Raw genomic sequence first — 16617 nt, 5'->3', positions numbered from 1 at the left:
ACAACAGGAAACAGAACTGATTTAAAGGAAAAAACACCCAGATTATGTGATCGATAGATTTATGTAAAATATACAAGAGAAATGAGTACAACAATACAAATATTTGAATTCAGAATAAATCAGTCCGTTTGGAGGCTGTTGAGTAACGTTTGAGAAATTGTGCTGATGGCGCTGAATGTGGAGCTGTCAGGAAATGACTGCGCGAAGTCTTTGCCTTCCTCTATGCTGGCGCTGAGGAGCGGATCCAACGGTACCGAACCTGAAACCACAACATCCGTCAGAACCAGAGCACCAGAATCAAACCATCAGGAAACTTTAATTACATTTCAGAAACATTTAAGTTCCACTGATGGAATCAACCTGCAGAAATGAAACTAATCTACTGATCAGTGTAATTTCATTTTGTTTACAGCTGAGGTCCAAATTAAATTACAAACTCTAAATATCTTGAACAAAAACAGAATCTCCACGGAGTTTGATCCGTATATTTTACTGATGTAACATGAAAATTTAAAGAATTACCAAGTTATTGGTAAAACCAGTCCGTTGTTCTACACTCTGCTTCGTACAAAATGTCTGGATGAATGAGAAACGATTGGTTGATGGAGGATTGTCTTTTTCAACAAAACAACCAGCGATAAATCCAGCAACTTGAAAAGAAAAGAAAAAACCTGGAAATACTTTTTTTTCTTTTCAAAACACCAGCAAGAAACAAATGTATTTTTTGTGGGAGGAATCGGGACTTTTTCTTATGAAAAGCAACAAGTTGCACAGAAACATTAAGATGTCTCTCTTATCAACCAATAGAGTTCATCTGCCAAAAAACCTGATTTGGGGTTTAGTTGCTCCTTATGGTCAACATTCATGCTTGATTAGTGAATCACCACAACAATAAAATCTGATCAAACGTTGTTCTTCTGGAAACAGTAAAACTATAAATGTAATTTATCATTTCCATGGCAAAATTATGAGTTTTGTGTGGTTAATAATTCGGACATTAACTATAAGCTTCTCGCTGCACCTGAACGTGATCAACCATTTTAACAGTATGGACGTTACACTGCAGGGGTTTTGTCGCCATCTTGTGGCTGTTAGTTGAAACTACAAGCAGCTGAATTCTATCTGACCCACCTAGAAACACGGATCCGGTCAGTTTGGCCAGTTCTTCACCGCCACCCTTTGAGAAAATGTTGCTGCATTCCTGTAGCAAAGAAGCACCATTTCATCAACACACATTCCAGCTTTTCCATATTCCAATATTGATGTGTCTTCATATGTAAACTAATGATCAGAGTCATGTAATTATGGTTTATTAACCAGGATTACTTACGGAGCAGTGAGGGCAAACAAAGCCACTCATGTTTTCTACAATTCCCAGGATCCGAACTCCGGTTTTCTTACAGAAAGTGATTTCTCTCCTCACATCCCCTGTAGACACGGCCTGCAACCAAAACAGGAAGGGAAATAACATGTAAAGCATTTCCAACATTTGTTTTCATCACTGGAATCCAAACAGAAAAGAAACGGCTGCAAAGACCAGCGGAAACGATACCAAATAATGAAATTCTGGCTTTTCTTTCCACTTCATTCGTGTGAAACTCAGTTTAATCTCTACCTGAGGAGTGGTGACCAAAACGGCTCCGTCCACTTTATGCTTTTTAAGGTTTTCCAGCACAGCCAAATGCTCGTCCGACGTTCCCGGCGGCGTGTCGACCAGCAGCACGTCCAGCTCTCCCCACGCTACGTCCGACACAAACTGGCCAATCAGAGCTGGCGGAAAGAGAAACATTCAGCCCAGGAACTCAGCAGCAAATCATGACACACAACAATTTGTCCTCTCTAATTTTATCCGTATACAATCAAAAAAAAAACCCACAGAAATTATGTATTTTTATTCTTAATCCACTCAGAAGAAATTATTTCATTGTATGTTTACAAAGATCATATTACCTAGAGGACAAAAACACATTTCAAATAAGGTAACACACAAACTAACAGAAATACTGTGTGCGTAACTAGCATTTTGCTAATGGGTAAAATCTGTTAGCAACTGAAAAATTCAAAATGGTCGTCAAGAAAAATTTATTTTTGCTCTAAATTTGCCAATATTTCTCACAGATTTATTATTTTGTTGTCGAATTAAACTTTATTACACCCACAGAAAACATATTTACTGGTAAAGTTTTCCAAGATGGTCATAATGCAAGATTTTAAGGAGAAAATGTGGACATTTCTGATTTTTAAATGTTGAAAAAGTTGTGTCTGATCTGATGGTACCGGTTTTCTTCGGGCCTCTCCACACCACGGCTTCATCCGGGTCTTCCATCAGGAAACCGATGGACATCAGAGCCAGACTCTTCTGAGTGTCTGTGTAGACTGGGACCCATCCTGAGTCGCACTGATGCACCTCCGGTCGGCCGACGCTCAGCATGCGGGGGATACTGGGCCCACAAAGGTCAACGTCAAGAATCCCAACCTGAACAACATGGAGGTTCATCAGCGCGTTAGCTTATAATGAAAACCCAGAAATAAACAATAAACTCTGAAAATTTCTAGCAAAAGTAAAGAAATCTCTGATTTTGAAAAGTGGAAAATTTTCTAGAAAAAAAAATCTGAAATTTCCAAGATTTTCTTGACATTTACTTCAATTAATCTCACATTTTCTGAGTATTTTTCTGTACATTTTTTGACTTTTCAAACTTAGAAAGTTTCAAGTTAAAAAAAAAAGTCAGCAATTGATCTCAAAATTTCTGAGTTTCTTTCAAGTAAATTTTTGACATTTCAAACTCAGAAGTTTCCAAGTTTTTTCCTAGAAAATGTCAGAGTTTTTCCAGTTGAGGAGATTCTGTGTCTGCAGAACTCACCTTTTTGCCTGCATGCCTCAGAGCCAAAGCTAACTCTGTGGTGATGGTGCTCTTTCCAACACCTCCTTTTCCCGACAGAACCAAAACAACATGGCGAACCTGGGCCAAACTCCCCTCTAACATGAAATAAAGACACAGACATCGTCCATAATCAATGTCAACCGCCATAAAATGTGTATTTAGTTATATAAAACATATCACAAGCAAGAGTTTAACAATTAATCACTGGTTAACGAACACTAGCATGAACGTAGCTAATGAATTCCACTTTTTTCAGCAAAAACTATCAACTTTATATTAAGAAGGTAGTGAGAAGAGAAACTTTTGCAGAGTTAGCTTTAGCTAGCAGCTCAGTGAAGTCACCATTCAGCTACATTTTAATACGTAAATATATTCAGTTATTGTGACAATAAACAAGCTGTAAGCAGAGATAAATCCTCAGTTATTGTTTATTGTCTTTCCATTGTCATTCACCTACCATTATTCTGGTCCATACTTCAGATGATGGAGCTAAAAGACACACACGGTCGGCAGAGAAACAACAATAACTTCCGTTGTCGTCACGCACCAATCACATGCCGCAGAAGCGCATAAGTCCCGCCTCCTTCTGCAACGTAACCGGATGTCTTTGTTACTGCGACAAGAAAGTTATTATATGGTTATTTTTGTTCCTTGATTAATTTTTTGCTTGTCATTTTATTTTGACTTATTTTTGAGTAACATTAAAGCAGATAGAATGTACTTTGACTTTTAATGTTACAATTACGAGATAAAAATACGAGATCAAAAATACTTTATTGAGCCCAAAGGGAAAACAAATAAATAAACATACAATTAAAAATCATAATTCTGACATAAAACCTCATAATTATAAGATAAATAGTTGTATTTTTGGGTGTAACAATATCAGGTGAAGTTCTAAAAGTATTCAAAATAGATATGATTTAGATATGAAGACATAGGAGCTCGTTTTATGTTCATAATTCCTTAATATTGATAATAATATTGGAAAATGTCCTGCTATAGGTACAATAATCTGCCAGTGGAACGTTTCCATCAATATTAAGGAAATATTCATTTAAAACAAGCTTCTGTAACTTCCTGGAAAGTTAATTGTAAGTTAGTTTTGTCTTATTTAAATATACGGATATATTTGCTCCAGAAACTAGAGCAAAATTACTTTGTAAGATTTTTTTCTTTGGTTATTTTGCTTGTTTTATTTGCCTAAAGTGCTCAGGTGAACATTCATCACTCTATTACGAGAATAAAGTTGTAGTATAATTTTATTCTCATAATTTAATTAGTGTGGTCCTAGTACACTGTCATGTAAAAATGTCATGTTAAGCGAAAAAAAAAATCTCCCACTGGAACTAGTACTCTTTAAAATCAATGTTAAGAAATGATTGACTTAAAACAAACTCCTATATCTTGCTAGAGTTCCTTGGACTAGAAAGTAGATTTTAAAAATTCCTTGGTAAGATTTTGTGTTTTTGCAGTTTGTCTTTGATCTGCACCATATATAATTGTAGAAAAGCAAACCAAACTAAATAGTATGTAGTATGTAAATAGTATTAAATAATCTGCCAGCGGAACTAGCCTGGGTTGCTAGGCAACGGGCTGGGCTTGGCTGGCGTTGCTAGGTAACGGTGCCAGTGGAACTAGAACTTTTTCCCCAATATTAGAGACTTTAGACTTTAGACTTTAGACTTTAGACTTTAGACTTAGACTTTATTATCATTTTGCATGCACAAAGGTGTATACAGAAGGGTTAGGGTTAAGGATTATTAAGGAATTATTGACTTAGAACAAGCTGCTATATCTTGCTAGAGTTACTTGTAAGTCACTTTAGTCTCATTTCAGGTGTGCTAATATATCTGCAATAGAAACTAGATAAGAAAAATAAGATTTTGTGCTTTTGGTTATTTTGCTAGTTTTCTTCAGCCTGCAGCCTTGAATCAGCTGCAGATCAGACTCAGAGGAAATCAAGAAGGAAAAGAAGGAGTCCAGTCATCTAACGGACAGTAACTCCTCCTCTGCCTGGTTCTGATCCAATAGGAGCGTGGTGGGGGTGTGAACGGGTTCTGTTTACTTCTGTCCTGCAGAAAGTGGGACAGACTAAAGGCTGCAGCTGTCACACCAACAGGGATCCACATGAGCCTCTGCAGCACAACATTCAGGGAGACCTTTGTAAGGTAGGAACAAGATCTGTATAAATGTATTTCTGAATTTGAAGCTGGTTATTTAACCAAAGAAGTTAAAAATCTGGAGTTTATAGTTCAGAAACAGCAGATAATAGTTTGTTGAAGAGAATTGGAGCATGGCAGCTGATGGCATTCAATTTGAAATGCCATCAGCTGCCAGAAAACCCACAATTATATTCAAGTAAGAGCAGCACTACTGCAACTTATGTCTACTCAAGTAAAACTCAAAAGTAGCCGCCCAAAAAATTACTAAAGTAATAATAAAAAAGTATTTGGTAAAAGAACTGAGTAACTGATGAAATTATCAATCACTTATTGTTCAGAAATTGCATAACCAGGTGGACCAAAATATGAAGTTTAGTGAAATTTTTAAAATTATTTTAAGAACCAAAATGATGATAATTCATATAAGTAACAAAAAATAGCAAAATCAGAGAACTGGAATTGCTTGATTTCATTTTAATCTTTCTATTAGTGTTTCTTACATTTGTTGGTGCGGTGGAGTTGTTGCCTTTTTGGCTGTGCAGCTTAAACATCGTCGTTCTGTGGTTTCTGAGTGGATCCGCTCCTCCACCTGAGTCAGACGGTCCTGACTCAGACCTCCAGATGCCGGCTCGGTATTTAGGGTAAGGCCCAATTAAAGGGAGACCTGATCCAGACTGACTAATCTAAATTAACTGCAATCGTCTCCTGCACCTGCTTGGACAGGAAGTGACCAGCTGCTGCTCAGGTCTGGCGTTAACGCGCCATCAGGTCCAGGCCACAACGCCGCGCTGCAAAAACACAACATCTCACACCGTTAGTTTATCTGGTTTCTGCAAATGTCTTAGTACACCTGAAATAAGACAAAACTAACTTACAAGGACTTTTTCAGCAAGAAATAGGAGCTGGTTTTGAGTGAATAATTCCTTTATATTGATGAAAAATGTATTTTTTCATCCATATATTATAATTTTTCACCTATATGAGAAAAATATGACGGAGTATTAGAGCCATACTGAGAAAAAATTAAAAAAATTTAATTACAAGAATAAATCTGCATGAGAACAAAGTCATAATGTGACAATAAAGCCAAAATATTATGAGAATAAAGTCGTAATGATGTAACAATTAAGTCATAATACTAAAGTCTTTAGTGTGACTTTACTGTCACGATATTATTTTTAAAATTTACTTAGTGTGGCTCTAATTCTCTCCCATATAAAATATTTTTGCTATAAATGAAATAATTTGCCAATGGAATTAGTATTTTTTCCTTGTGTTTGCAGAATATTTTTTTTATTTTAAACATTGTAGAAGGTGGATGATGCCTGTAAAATCCCTTCTCCTGGAGCAGAACTCAACACATTATAATAGTTTAAAACAATTAAAGAAATACTAAAATTATATATTATGACAATTAAGTATAAATAGTCATATAAATAATTAGAAAAGTATCAATACATTGAATTAAAAATCATTTTTATATATTTTCCAACTCCATTGAAATTTGTCCTTAGTTTTTGTGAACACCGTCAGACATGAAAAGAATGTAAAAAAATCAGGCATTATTGGGGGGCACCAGAACTTCTGAGGACCCCATGACGTCGTCTTTTCTCTTCCTTTGCTAGGAGGGCTAGTTAGCTCTGGTTAGCTTAAGTTATTCTTTAGTTTTTTCTTCTGTTTTATTCCTAAGTTGCTTGTCACAACCATGATGTGTCAACACCATAACTGACAATTTACAAAACTTTGATGAAATTTTGTGAAATAAAAGCTTAATTTTGGTAAACTGTAAAGATTTAATGGACCTGATGAGCTACAATATGGCCTCCTTCAGAATAACATCATATAAATTGAGGTAGTTTGGCTTTTTGTCAACTCCATCAGAGTTTTTGTGACTCCTTCAATGAAATTGTTGTCAAATCTCACTTAAATGTGTAGTTAATTCATTTTAATGTATTTTACATAAATTGCATTACTTCACATGTACCAAGTTTTTCTTTTTACTCACTAGTTTGTCACCACCTTCAGTTCTGTGTCAACTCCATCAGATGGACTTTTTGTTGTTTTTGGTTTTAAATAATTTTTTTTGTTTCTTGAGAAGCATTTGTCTGTAAAAATGAGTAAAATATCACTAATAGGGTCATTAAAAATTTATTTTATATTTATTTTTGTCAGATGGTGATGACAACGTTCTAGGTCAGGTCGATTAAAAATGTAATTTAAAAAAAATGTTACAACTGGGAGCCTGTACCTTAGCATCTTTACATTTCCTAAACATTATTTGTCATATTTGCATACATAAGGTATGGGAAAATTAAAACCCATTTTGTCCCTATTCTCAAGAATCACTAATAAATGTATTTGCACTAAACTTAACTTGGTAAGGTTTTGTGTTTTTGCAGTTATAAGTCATAAAAGAAGATAAGTGAAGCATTTGAAGCAAATAATTTCAGGAATTATTGACTGTGGAGGTAAATACATCATAAAGTTTTTGATTTTAGAGTTAAAAACGCAGCAGTTGTTTGTTTGTGGTGATTGAATCAGCAGCTGCTAATGAAAACAGTGAATGATTCAAAGAGATCCGCGTCATTCGGCGCATTTAAATGATTTACAACGTCACAATTTGAGTTTTTGTCTTTGTCAGAGTTACCAGCAGATAAACACAGTCATTCAAAGAGAAATAAGACTTTTTCAGCGTATTTCATTTTCTTGTTGCGAACTGGACCGCAGGTTCTTGAACTGCGTTTGGCTTTGATGCAAAAACTGTCGAGTTTCCATCACAGATGAGAAGAAAACTATCAATATTCCGCTAATGTCGAAAAAAACCTTTCGTAATTGCGTCTTAAATAAGATGCGCAATTAAAATCACGCTTGAATAAGTTTGTCTACGTGATACGTCATTAAAAAAACATGACGCAATCTTCCTCCGACTACTTCCTGTCCCGTTCTTCTTCGTGGTTTGCGCCAACTCCAACATCCGGTTCCTTATCGTGTGATTCGAAAAAAGTGTTTCTGTTGCAGTTTTGTTAAATAAGTTGAAAGAACAAAAAAAACCTTTAATCGAAAACTTATTTTTTCTAAACTGCCGTGTTCATTTTCTAAATGTCAAATCGCGAAAATGGAAACGCAGGTCGTGTTGAAACTCCTCCGTTTTAAAGAGACAGTGTGAAGCTGATGCATCACCGAGTCCAGTTTCTGCATTAACATGTAATTATAACAATCACAAGTTCTGGTTCCCAGAAATGAACATGTTTTGATCCGAAATGTGTGAATTATATCTTCCTGTTATCTTGTTCAGATGCATTTATTCATATTTTTGTTTAATTATTTTCAAACTGTACTTTTAACACTTTGTTCAGCATCTAAAGCAGAAAACATTCAACAAACTTTGGTCCAATTTAAAATCCAGGGAAAGGAAATCTGATAGTTTAGATGCCAAACCGAGTGATGAGGTTTCTTTTTTTTTTTTTTTTTTTTTTTTTTTGTGAAATAAATGCAAACTGTGATTTAAAATGATCTTTTTTTTAACCCTCCTATTAGCATCTTTTTGGTTCCTTTTAAAGGTTTATTTACAAAATCAACACACCAAGTCAAACCAAATAACTGCCTAATTTAGAAATGTTCAACATTTAATCTCTGGAGTTTTATTATTATTATTTCCAGATGTTTTGTGTTTAATTCTATTTATAAAATGTTAATTTAGGAGAATCAAGTCCAAGTATTTATAAGTATTGCATAAATGTTTGTTCAGATTTATATAAAGAAGTGAAATAGTCCTGCACTGCTTGAACAAGAACACAACATCTTTAAAAAATACTTTCTGTAAAATTATTGTGATTTAGTGACAAAATATTCACTTGGTTGGGTTTTATTTTCTGTTTTCATTCCTCATAAATCATGAAATAACAGCAAAACTCAAAATCTTACCAAGTATTTTAGATCTAGTTTCTGGAGCAAATATATTAGTGCAGCAGAAATAAGATAAAAACTTTATCAAGAAAGAGGGGCTGGAGCTAATCACTTAATATTGATTTTAATAAAGCGTTTTACATTTTAAATTATTTCACTTAAGATATTTATAAGGGAAATAATCTGCCGATGGAACTAGTGTTTAAATATTAAGGAATTACTGGCTTAGAACAAGCTCCTGTATCTTAATGAAAAGTTAATTGAAAGTTATTTTTGTCTGATTTCAAGAGTATCAAGATATTTGCTCCAGAAACCAGACCAAAACTATTTGGTAAGGTTTTGTGTTTTTTTTGTTTTCAGTCCACTGTGTTACTTCATAACTTATGGGGAATAAAAACAGACAATAAAACCAAACCAGGTGGATATTTTGTCACTAAATATCCGTAATTTTTAGCAGGAGCCATGATATCAGTGTTTTGTTTTAAAACCAAACATTTCCAGGCTTTGGCTAAACATGAGCATAAATATTCGTCCTGTTGCTAAATGGGACGGAAACAGGAGAACGAGCCTGGATCAGTTTAGGACGTGTTGCAGCTGCATGCTGTCTGCAGGACAGGCCTGCAAAGCCAAACGTCAACAGGCAGCGCTGGTGGCCTACTTAGAGCCGCTAGACAGGTTCAGGAGACATTTCAGGAAAAAGACAGGCGTGGTTCTTCTTCAAATCCCATCCATGCGACACCGTTTTAGGGCCGCTGCAGATATGAAAAAAGAAGAGTTTCTGCCAAAAAAATCTGAAATTTTGAGACAAAGCTGAGAAATTTTAGAGAAAAATTAGGAAATTTCTGAGTTTTAAAAGTCAGAAATTTGCTAGAAAACTTCAGGAGGTTTTGAAATTAATCTTAGAATTTTTCTAGAAAAAAAACATTTCTTAGTTTCAAGTAAAAAAAAATCAGGCTTTAAAAAAAAGTTTTTTCCAGTAAATTTCCAAGTTTTTTCGTAAATTTTTGTCGTTACAAAATTTGAAATTTTAGTCTCAAAATCTTAGATTTTCTTTCTAGCAAAACGTCAACTTTTCAAACTCAGCAATTTCCACGTGTTTTCAAGAAACTTCTGAGATTAACGCCAACATCTCAGATTGTTTTCTAGCAAGATTTTAACTTTTCAAGCTCTGAAATTTCAAAATGTTTTCTTTACAAACTAACAAATATAGTAGTTTTTTAATTAAATGTACTATTTCCTGGCAGAAATTCACTTCTCTTCCTCCTGTGCCTGCAGTGGCCATAACAGGCCTTTATATGTAAGTTAAATATAAGCAAAACCCAAACATTGTCTCTGTCCTGGTTCGGTGTCCTCTGCTGCAGAGGCCCAGTCTGTGGCGTGCCAGCAGGTCAGAGGTGACACGGCGTCCAGCTCGGTCGCCAGCTGGTCTTCAGGTTTTATGTTGGCCTTCTGCAGAGCCGCCATGCTGAGAAGAAGCCGGAGCGGCAAAACTCGACATGTGGCCTGGAGCGAAACCCGGCAGGACGCAGATGTCATGGCAGCTGCCGACAGGGAGGAGTGGGACAGCCAATCAGTGACTCAGGTGAGGCAGCAGAGGAAAACATGCTAAATAGGCAACATTTCTTTAAGCTTTTCCATTATTTGGATTTGAAAAATATTGTTTTGCACAACTTTATGTTGTGCAAAACAATAAAACAGACTGGTGGCCACACTTATGCTAATGCACTAATAGCAGAGCTGGGTAGTAACTAGTTACATTTATTTAATTACATGAGTAACTTCAAAAAAAAAAAAACTTTTAGGAGTATTTTTATTATGCTGCACTTTTTGCTTTTACTTCAGTAATTTTATTTTGAAGTATCTCTACTCTTTTACTCTTACTTGAGTCAAATTTCTGGATTTTCCTCCCACTGAATGTTTTAACTAAAAACTCACCAGACACAGAGACACACCTGCAGGTTTTGTTGTTAAAAGTTCACGCAGTAGTTCGGGTTTGGACCCGGAGCCTGCAGGGACACAACAAACCTGTTTTTTACTCTTCTGTTGGATTCCTGCCTGTTGGCGAAATCACAAAAATGCTGAATGCAAGCCTGAATCTGCTCTGCTGGGACGAACACCGTCAGACTCACATCGGGTTGTTTGTTTCTCTCCAGATCGGCGAGCTGGACTCTGACATGGATCAGCTGGTCGGAACCGGAGCCGGTTCTGAGGTTGTGGTTCTGCCCTTTGCTGCACTGGGGAAGCGGGAATCGTTCTCCATCTGTGAGCCGCAGGAGGAGCTGAACCCGAGTTTATGGGCCGCTGACGACAAGGAGGAGGACCAGGGTGAGCCGCACCGCAGAAAACCAGCACTGAGCATGTAAACAAAGCTGGAAACGCAGAAAATGAACACAAAACTCATGATTTATTCAGCTAAATGTGTTTTTACTCACCATATCTCACTCCATCTGTCTGGACCTCATTCAGTTTATGCTAACATAAATGGATTTGGAGCATTTTGCTCCTTTAGTTCACATTTTACTGGATGATAAATCGTCCCAGATGTTATTGCAATAAACGATAATTATGTCACTGCAGAGTTGGGTAATAAATAGCTATATTAAATCAATTACCTTTATATGAGTAACTTGTTTTGTTCTTTTTTTTTACTTTTAGGAGTATTTTACTATGCTGTACTTTTAATAAAATTACTAACGTAATTTAATTATGAAGTATTTTTACTCTTACTTGAGTAAAATTTCTGAATTTTCTTCCCAGTGAATGAAAAACAAACATGTTTTAACCAAAACTTCACCAGACACAGACCTGCAGGTTTTGTTAGTTACATAAGTTTTTTATTGTAAGAAATTGAATTGGAAAATTTTTTTTGTCTGATTTTGTTTGTTTTTTTTGTTACTTATCTGAATTATTGTCATTTTGGTTCTTAAAATACCAAAAGTTTGAATTAACTTTATATTTTGGTCCATCTGATGATGTAATGTTTAACTATTAAGATAATCTGACAGTTACTCAGCTCTTGAGGAGCAGCGATGTGCGGTGAGGTTCATAGCTGGTGAGACACCGACTTAATTATAACCGGATTTACAAATCTAGACCCCTGAATGTTATTGTTTACTTAAGGAAATTTCACGCATGGTACAATGCTGGAGGGCAAAAAGACTATTCTTTAGCATGTGATGCTTAGCCGTGCCGCCGCCGCAGAATAATTCCGCTATCTCAATCTAACTTAGACATGTAATATTATTAATTACGTGCTGTGCTTAACAGCAAAGGGAGAAACCATTAAGTACAACTCAAAACCACGTCTAATCACAAAATTTCAAGTAAATTATTTCTTATTAGACAAAGCTCAGAGCACTAAATGTTTCCAAAGTTAGCAAAAATGCTACATCGCTAAACAAAATATTAGCTTCTCTATTAGCGGATTAGCAGAAGTGTGCCCAAAATTTGGGCATAAATAAATTAGAAGATTTGAAATTGTTTAACATTTAACTTTACAGTTTTTAAAGTTGCTTTATCGTGTAAAATCACTTTTTAAAACTTTTCATCAGATTATAATGTTATTCCCTCATCAAAAACAAGATATTTTTGTACAGTTCTGGCTTAATTAGTGCTCCTCAGTATGTATTTTACTGTCAGCGATTAATCGATTACTAAATTAGTTAAGGATTATTTCATTTACTGATTAATCACGATTAATCCGATTAATTGTTTCAGGTTTAAACAGAATCCTTATTAAATCTTGCGCATTCTTCTCATTAATGTAACACATTTGTGTCTTAAATAATTCGTAGACCTCCGTTGTCGTGGAGCTCTGGTTTTGAGAACTGGTAGAATAAAACGCGTTCTTCTTCTTCTTCTCTTCTCAGTTTTTGACTGGGTTTGGGACGAGCGCTGCAAGTCGTCCGGCGCCTCCCTGAGCTGCAACGACAGGAAGGTGAGCTTCCACTCGGACTACAGCTGCGGCACGGCCGCCATCCGCGGCAACAGGGAGCTTTCAGAGGGCCAGCACTACTGGGAGGTGAAGATGACTTCTCCTGTCTACGGAACCGACATGGTCAGTTTCTTTAAATCGGTTAAAATCTGAACCTAGTTCGTGTATGGACCCGATCCCGCCCCATTTCCCTGCTGGAGGGAAAAAAACTGCTAGCAGACAGACGATGTGCTGTCTGCTATGTGTTTATGTTTTAGTTGTCAAATTGTCGATGTAACGCGCTAAATCTTAAATTAAATGTACGTCTGATATTTAAAATGTAAATGGACGCAGGGCTTTGCTACTAATTTTCTACACTATTACAACTAGGTAACAAGGTCCGGAAAGACTTTTAACTAAGAAAATATAGCGAGGGAGAGGGAAGTAGGTCAGTTATGCTAGCTTGACAACCATAACATGTAGATGTGATGTGTAATTAGGTGTTTTGGTTCAGTTAAAAATCGTTTAAAAAGGCGACCTGCACACCAACTCTGACAGATCATCACTACTGTGTTTAAATTAGCTAATCTACCGCCGCTGTGTTAGCTTAGCTAATATCAGGGTAGCTAATCTACCACAGCGATCAGTTATTAATAATATTAGGTATTAGATTATCTGTTGACACAAAATCCCAATAATGTGACTCTATATGAAAACTTTTGCAAGACGCTGAATACTGATTTATCTTCTGTCTGTTCTCTGCAGATGGTTGGGGTCGGAACCTCTGAGGTGAACCTGGATAAGTTCAAGTTCAGCTTTGGCAGCCTGTTGGGCCACGATGAGGACAGCTGGGGCCTCTCATACACAGGTTAGACCTCTTCCTGTTCAAATGTCTGGATTTTTACCTCATGAGCCGATTTTAAACCAAAAACGATGTTTATTTGAAGGTCTGCTCCAACACAAAGGAGACAAAGTGAAGTTCTCCCCTCGGTTCGGTCAAGGCTCGGTCATAGGAGTTCACCTGGACACCTGGCACGGCACTTTGACCTTCTACAAGAATCGGCACTGCATAGGTAACGGTTGAAGAAAGCAGCCATTGTAGCTCTGATTTAAGGTTTAAATGGCATAAATAATGGGGGACGGTCTGCTGCTGTAGCAAAATGGTTCCCATCTTTATGAAACTGAAATATGAACCAGATCAAATGTGGGGTTCCTCAAGGCCACGTAGTCGGGCCACTTTTATTCAGTATATCAGAGACACCATCCCAGACTCGTTAAGAACTGCAGCATGTCTTAACGATATGCAGAGCCGGCCCAAAGCGTAAGCAAAGTGTGTTAAAATGCTTGAATCTGAAGAAAGGCTACAAATCTAGAGCTTTAATATTTGTTTACTGAGAAATCTATCAAATTTAATTCAGTCGCTTCAGCAGTGGTGAACACCGCCAATGCTAATATTGTTACAATATATGTTACCTAAAAATGCATTTTTACCTAAAAATGCTATATATAAAGTTACAAAGTTACTTAATACACATATTACTGCCCCTTTAAATGAATTGGAAAGTTGAATTTGTAAAAGTGCAAAGAGTAATCTCTGTAGCTTGATTGTTCTGTTAGCATAGCTGCATTAAAGTTATTGCTTACTTTGGTAGTTTCAGTGTTTGCTGTGTTTGGTCTCTGTTCCTCTGAATAATTTATGAAGCTAAACACATAAATGCCTTGCTTACAGGTGTGGCTGCTACCAGGCTGCAGAGCAAGAAGTTCTACCCCATGGTTTGCTCCACGGCCGCTAAGAGCAGCATGAAGGTGGTGTGCGCCTGCTTCGCGCCGACCTCCCTGCAGTACCTCTGCTGTGCCCGGCTGCGCCAGATGTTGCCCAGTTGCCCTGACGTGGTTGACGCGTTGCAGCTGCCGCCGGGCCTGCGCACCGTCCTGCAAAGTCAACTGGACTGGGTGTTCGCCCTCAGCAGCAGCCCAGACCCGTCCGAGGACGATGACTGCATGCAGACAAGCGTGCCTTCCAGCCCAAGTGCCTGCGCCGAGCCGGCGCCTCAGGATCGGCCCGCAGCATGCCACTGTCCGCCGACTCCGCCGAGCAGCGACTACGACAGCTGCTGCTCTGACCCGGAGGATTATCAGTGCAAACGATGCCGCTGGACGTGACCCGCTTGCGTTTGTGCTGCAAAGCTTATTCTACTTCTGCCATGTCAAATTTCACTGCACTGCAAAAACACAAAATAACAAGTATTTTTGGTCTAGTTTCTACTGCAAATATCTTAGTTCACTTGAAATGATTAAAACTAACTTACAAGCAACTTTTCAGTAAAATACAAGAACTTGTTTTCATAAGTCAATAATTCGTTAGTATTGATGCATAATTACTAGCTCCACTGGCAGATAAATTAACTTATAACATGGGAAAAAAGTCTTGTAAATGAAATAATCTGCCAGTGGAACTAGAACTGGGTTGCTAGGTAACGACTGGGCTTGGCTAGGGTTGCTAGGTAACAGCACCAGTGGAACCAGAACTTTTTCATCATTAAGGAATTACTGACTTAAAATAAGCTCCTATACTTTGCTGAGAAGTTCTTTGTAAGTCAGTTTTGTCTTATTTCAAATGTACTGAGGCATTTACAAACTGGACCTCAAATGCTTTGTAATATTTTGTGTTTTTGCAGTGACCTACCAAAAACTGATCATTTTTGGTCTAGTTTTAGTGCAAATATCTTCGTGCACTTGAAAGAAGACAAAACTATCCTAAATGCAACTTTTCAGCGATATAGCAGCTTGTTTTTGTCAGTAATTCCTTAATGTTGATGGAAAAAGTTCCACTGCCAGATTATTTAACGTGTAACCAAACATTTTTCCTATGACAGGTAAAATAATCTGCAAATTAAACTTTCACTTTGACTTATTAAAACAAACTCCTATATCTTGCTGAAAAGTTGTTTTATTTCAAGTGATATTTGCAGTAGAAACTAGACCAAAAATACTTGGAAACATTTTGTTTTTTTGCAGTGATCTAGTTGATGTTTAACAGCATCAATAGGTCTGTCACCACAATAAATTTTGCTAGATGCTAAATTATCCCAGAAGTTATTGCGATAAACAATAATATTGTGTTTAAAGACCATTTTCAAGTAATATAATGGCAATAATAATGCAAGAACACATTCTCAAAGTTCAGTAAACTTTAAATTCTGATAAACATTTAACACTGGAACTGGAAGACATTTTAAATATGAAAAACAAATAAAACAAATAAAATGAATTATCAAGTTTCTGTAAACAAAATTGTCCTTAAAATGAGGCTGAGACTTAAACACCAGACTGAAGACTTTTATCAGCCAGAAAGAGAAAAGAAAAAAATACTGCAAATGGAATTGTATTGATTTGTTTATTGCAGCAGGCTCAACCTTCAGCTCCTGTTTCTCTTTATTTGAACATCCTGTTTTAGCCAGTTTGTATTTTTATTTAGATGTTATTTTTATCTTTAAAATGCCACAGCTAATGCCTTTGGAAAAGGCAGGTCGGATTTGAAAAAGCAAACCAGGAAACTTGTTGGTTATTCTCAGGGATAGACTGTTTATGATACTGTAAAAGTCTTTTTATAAGTGTGTTGTTTTTTATCTGTCTTTGAACTGAATATCAGATGAAAATGTGCTGAAACTGTTTTTCTATTTATTGCTAAACATCTGATTGTGAACTTTCTTACAGTCCTGTAAAAATAAACAGAAAAATAATGAAG

General features: G+C 36.6%; 2 protein-coding genes and 1 long non-coding RNA gene across 3 annotated transcripts; 1 reads left to right on the top strand and 2 right to left on the bottom strand.

Moving 5' to 3' along the window:
• Window positions 1-42: 42 nt before the first annotated feature.
• On the bottom strand, window positions 43-3488 carry nubp2 (nucleotide binding protein 2 (MinD homolog, E. coli)). Its single transcript, XM_014975867.2, has 7 exons — window positions 3343-3488; window positions 2865-2980; window positions 2278-2476; window positions 1616-1770; window positions 1331-1441; window positions 1132-1201; window positions 43-259 (listed from the first exon to the last, which is right to left on the bottom strand). The coding sequence occupies exons 1-7, from the start codon at window positions 3356-3358 to the stop codon at window positions 120-122; spliced, it is 807 nt and encodes a 268-aa protein (XP_014831353.2). The 5' UTR covers window positions 3359-3488; the 3' UTR covers window positions 43-119.
• Window positions 3489-4659: 1171 nt separating this feature from the next.
• spsb3b (splA/ryanodine receptor domain and SOCS box containing 3b) lies at window positions 4660-16616 on the top strand. Its single transcript, XM_014975869.2, has 7 exons — window positions 4660-5056; window positions 10412-10538; window positions 11110-11281; window positions 12826-13013; window positions 13635-13737; window positions 13817-13942; window positions 14599-16616. The coding sequence occupies exons 1-7, from the start codon at window positions 5016-5018 to the stop codon at window positions 15030-15032; spliced, it is 1191 nt and encodes a 396-aa protein (XP_014831355.2). The 5' UTR covers window positions 4660-5015; the 3' UTR covers window positions 15033-16616.
• Window positions 8501-11210, bottom strand: LOC148153558 (uncharacterized). The gene is made up of 3 exons (XR_015761494.1): window positions 11086-11210; window positions 10892-10962; window positions 8501-10497 (listed from the first exon to the last, which is right to left on the bottom strand). It is a non-coding gene; the product is annotated as an uncharacterized LOC148153558 (long non-coding RNA).
• Window position 16617: the final 1 nt, after the last annotated feature.

The sequence above is a fragment of the Poecilia mexicana genome, unplaced genomic scaffold, assembly GCF_051168715.1.
Source record: "Poecilia mexicana isolate PSO_F unplaced genomic scaffold, ASM5116871v1 scaffold_19, whole genome shotgun sequence".
NCBI lineage: Eukaryota > Metazoa > Chordata > Actinopteri > Cyprinodontiformes > Poeciliidae > Poecilia > Poecilia mexicana.
This window is presented reverse-complemented; position numbering and strand designations above follow the sequence as displayed.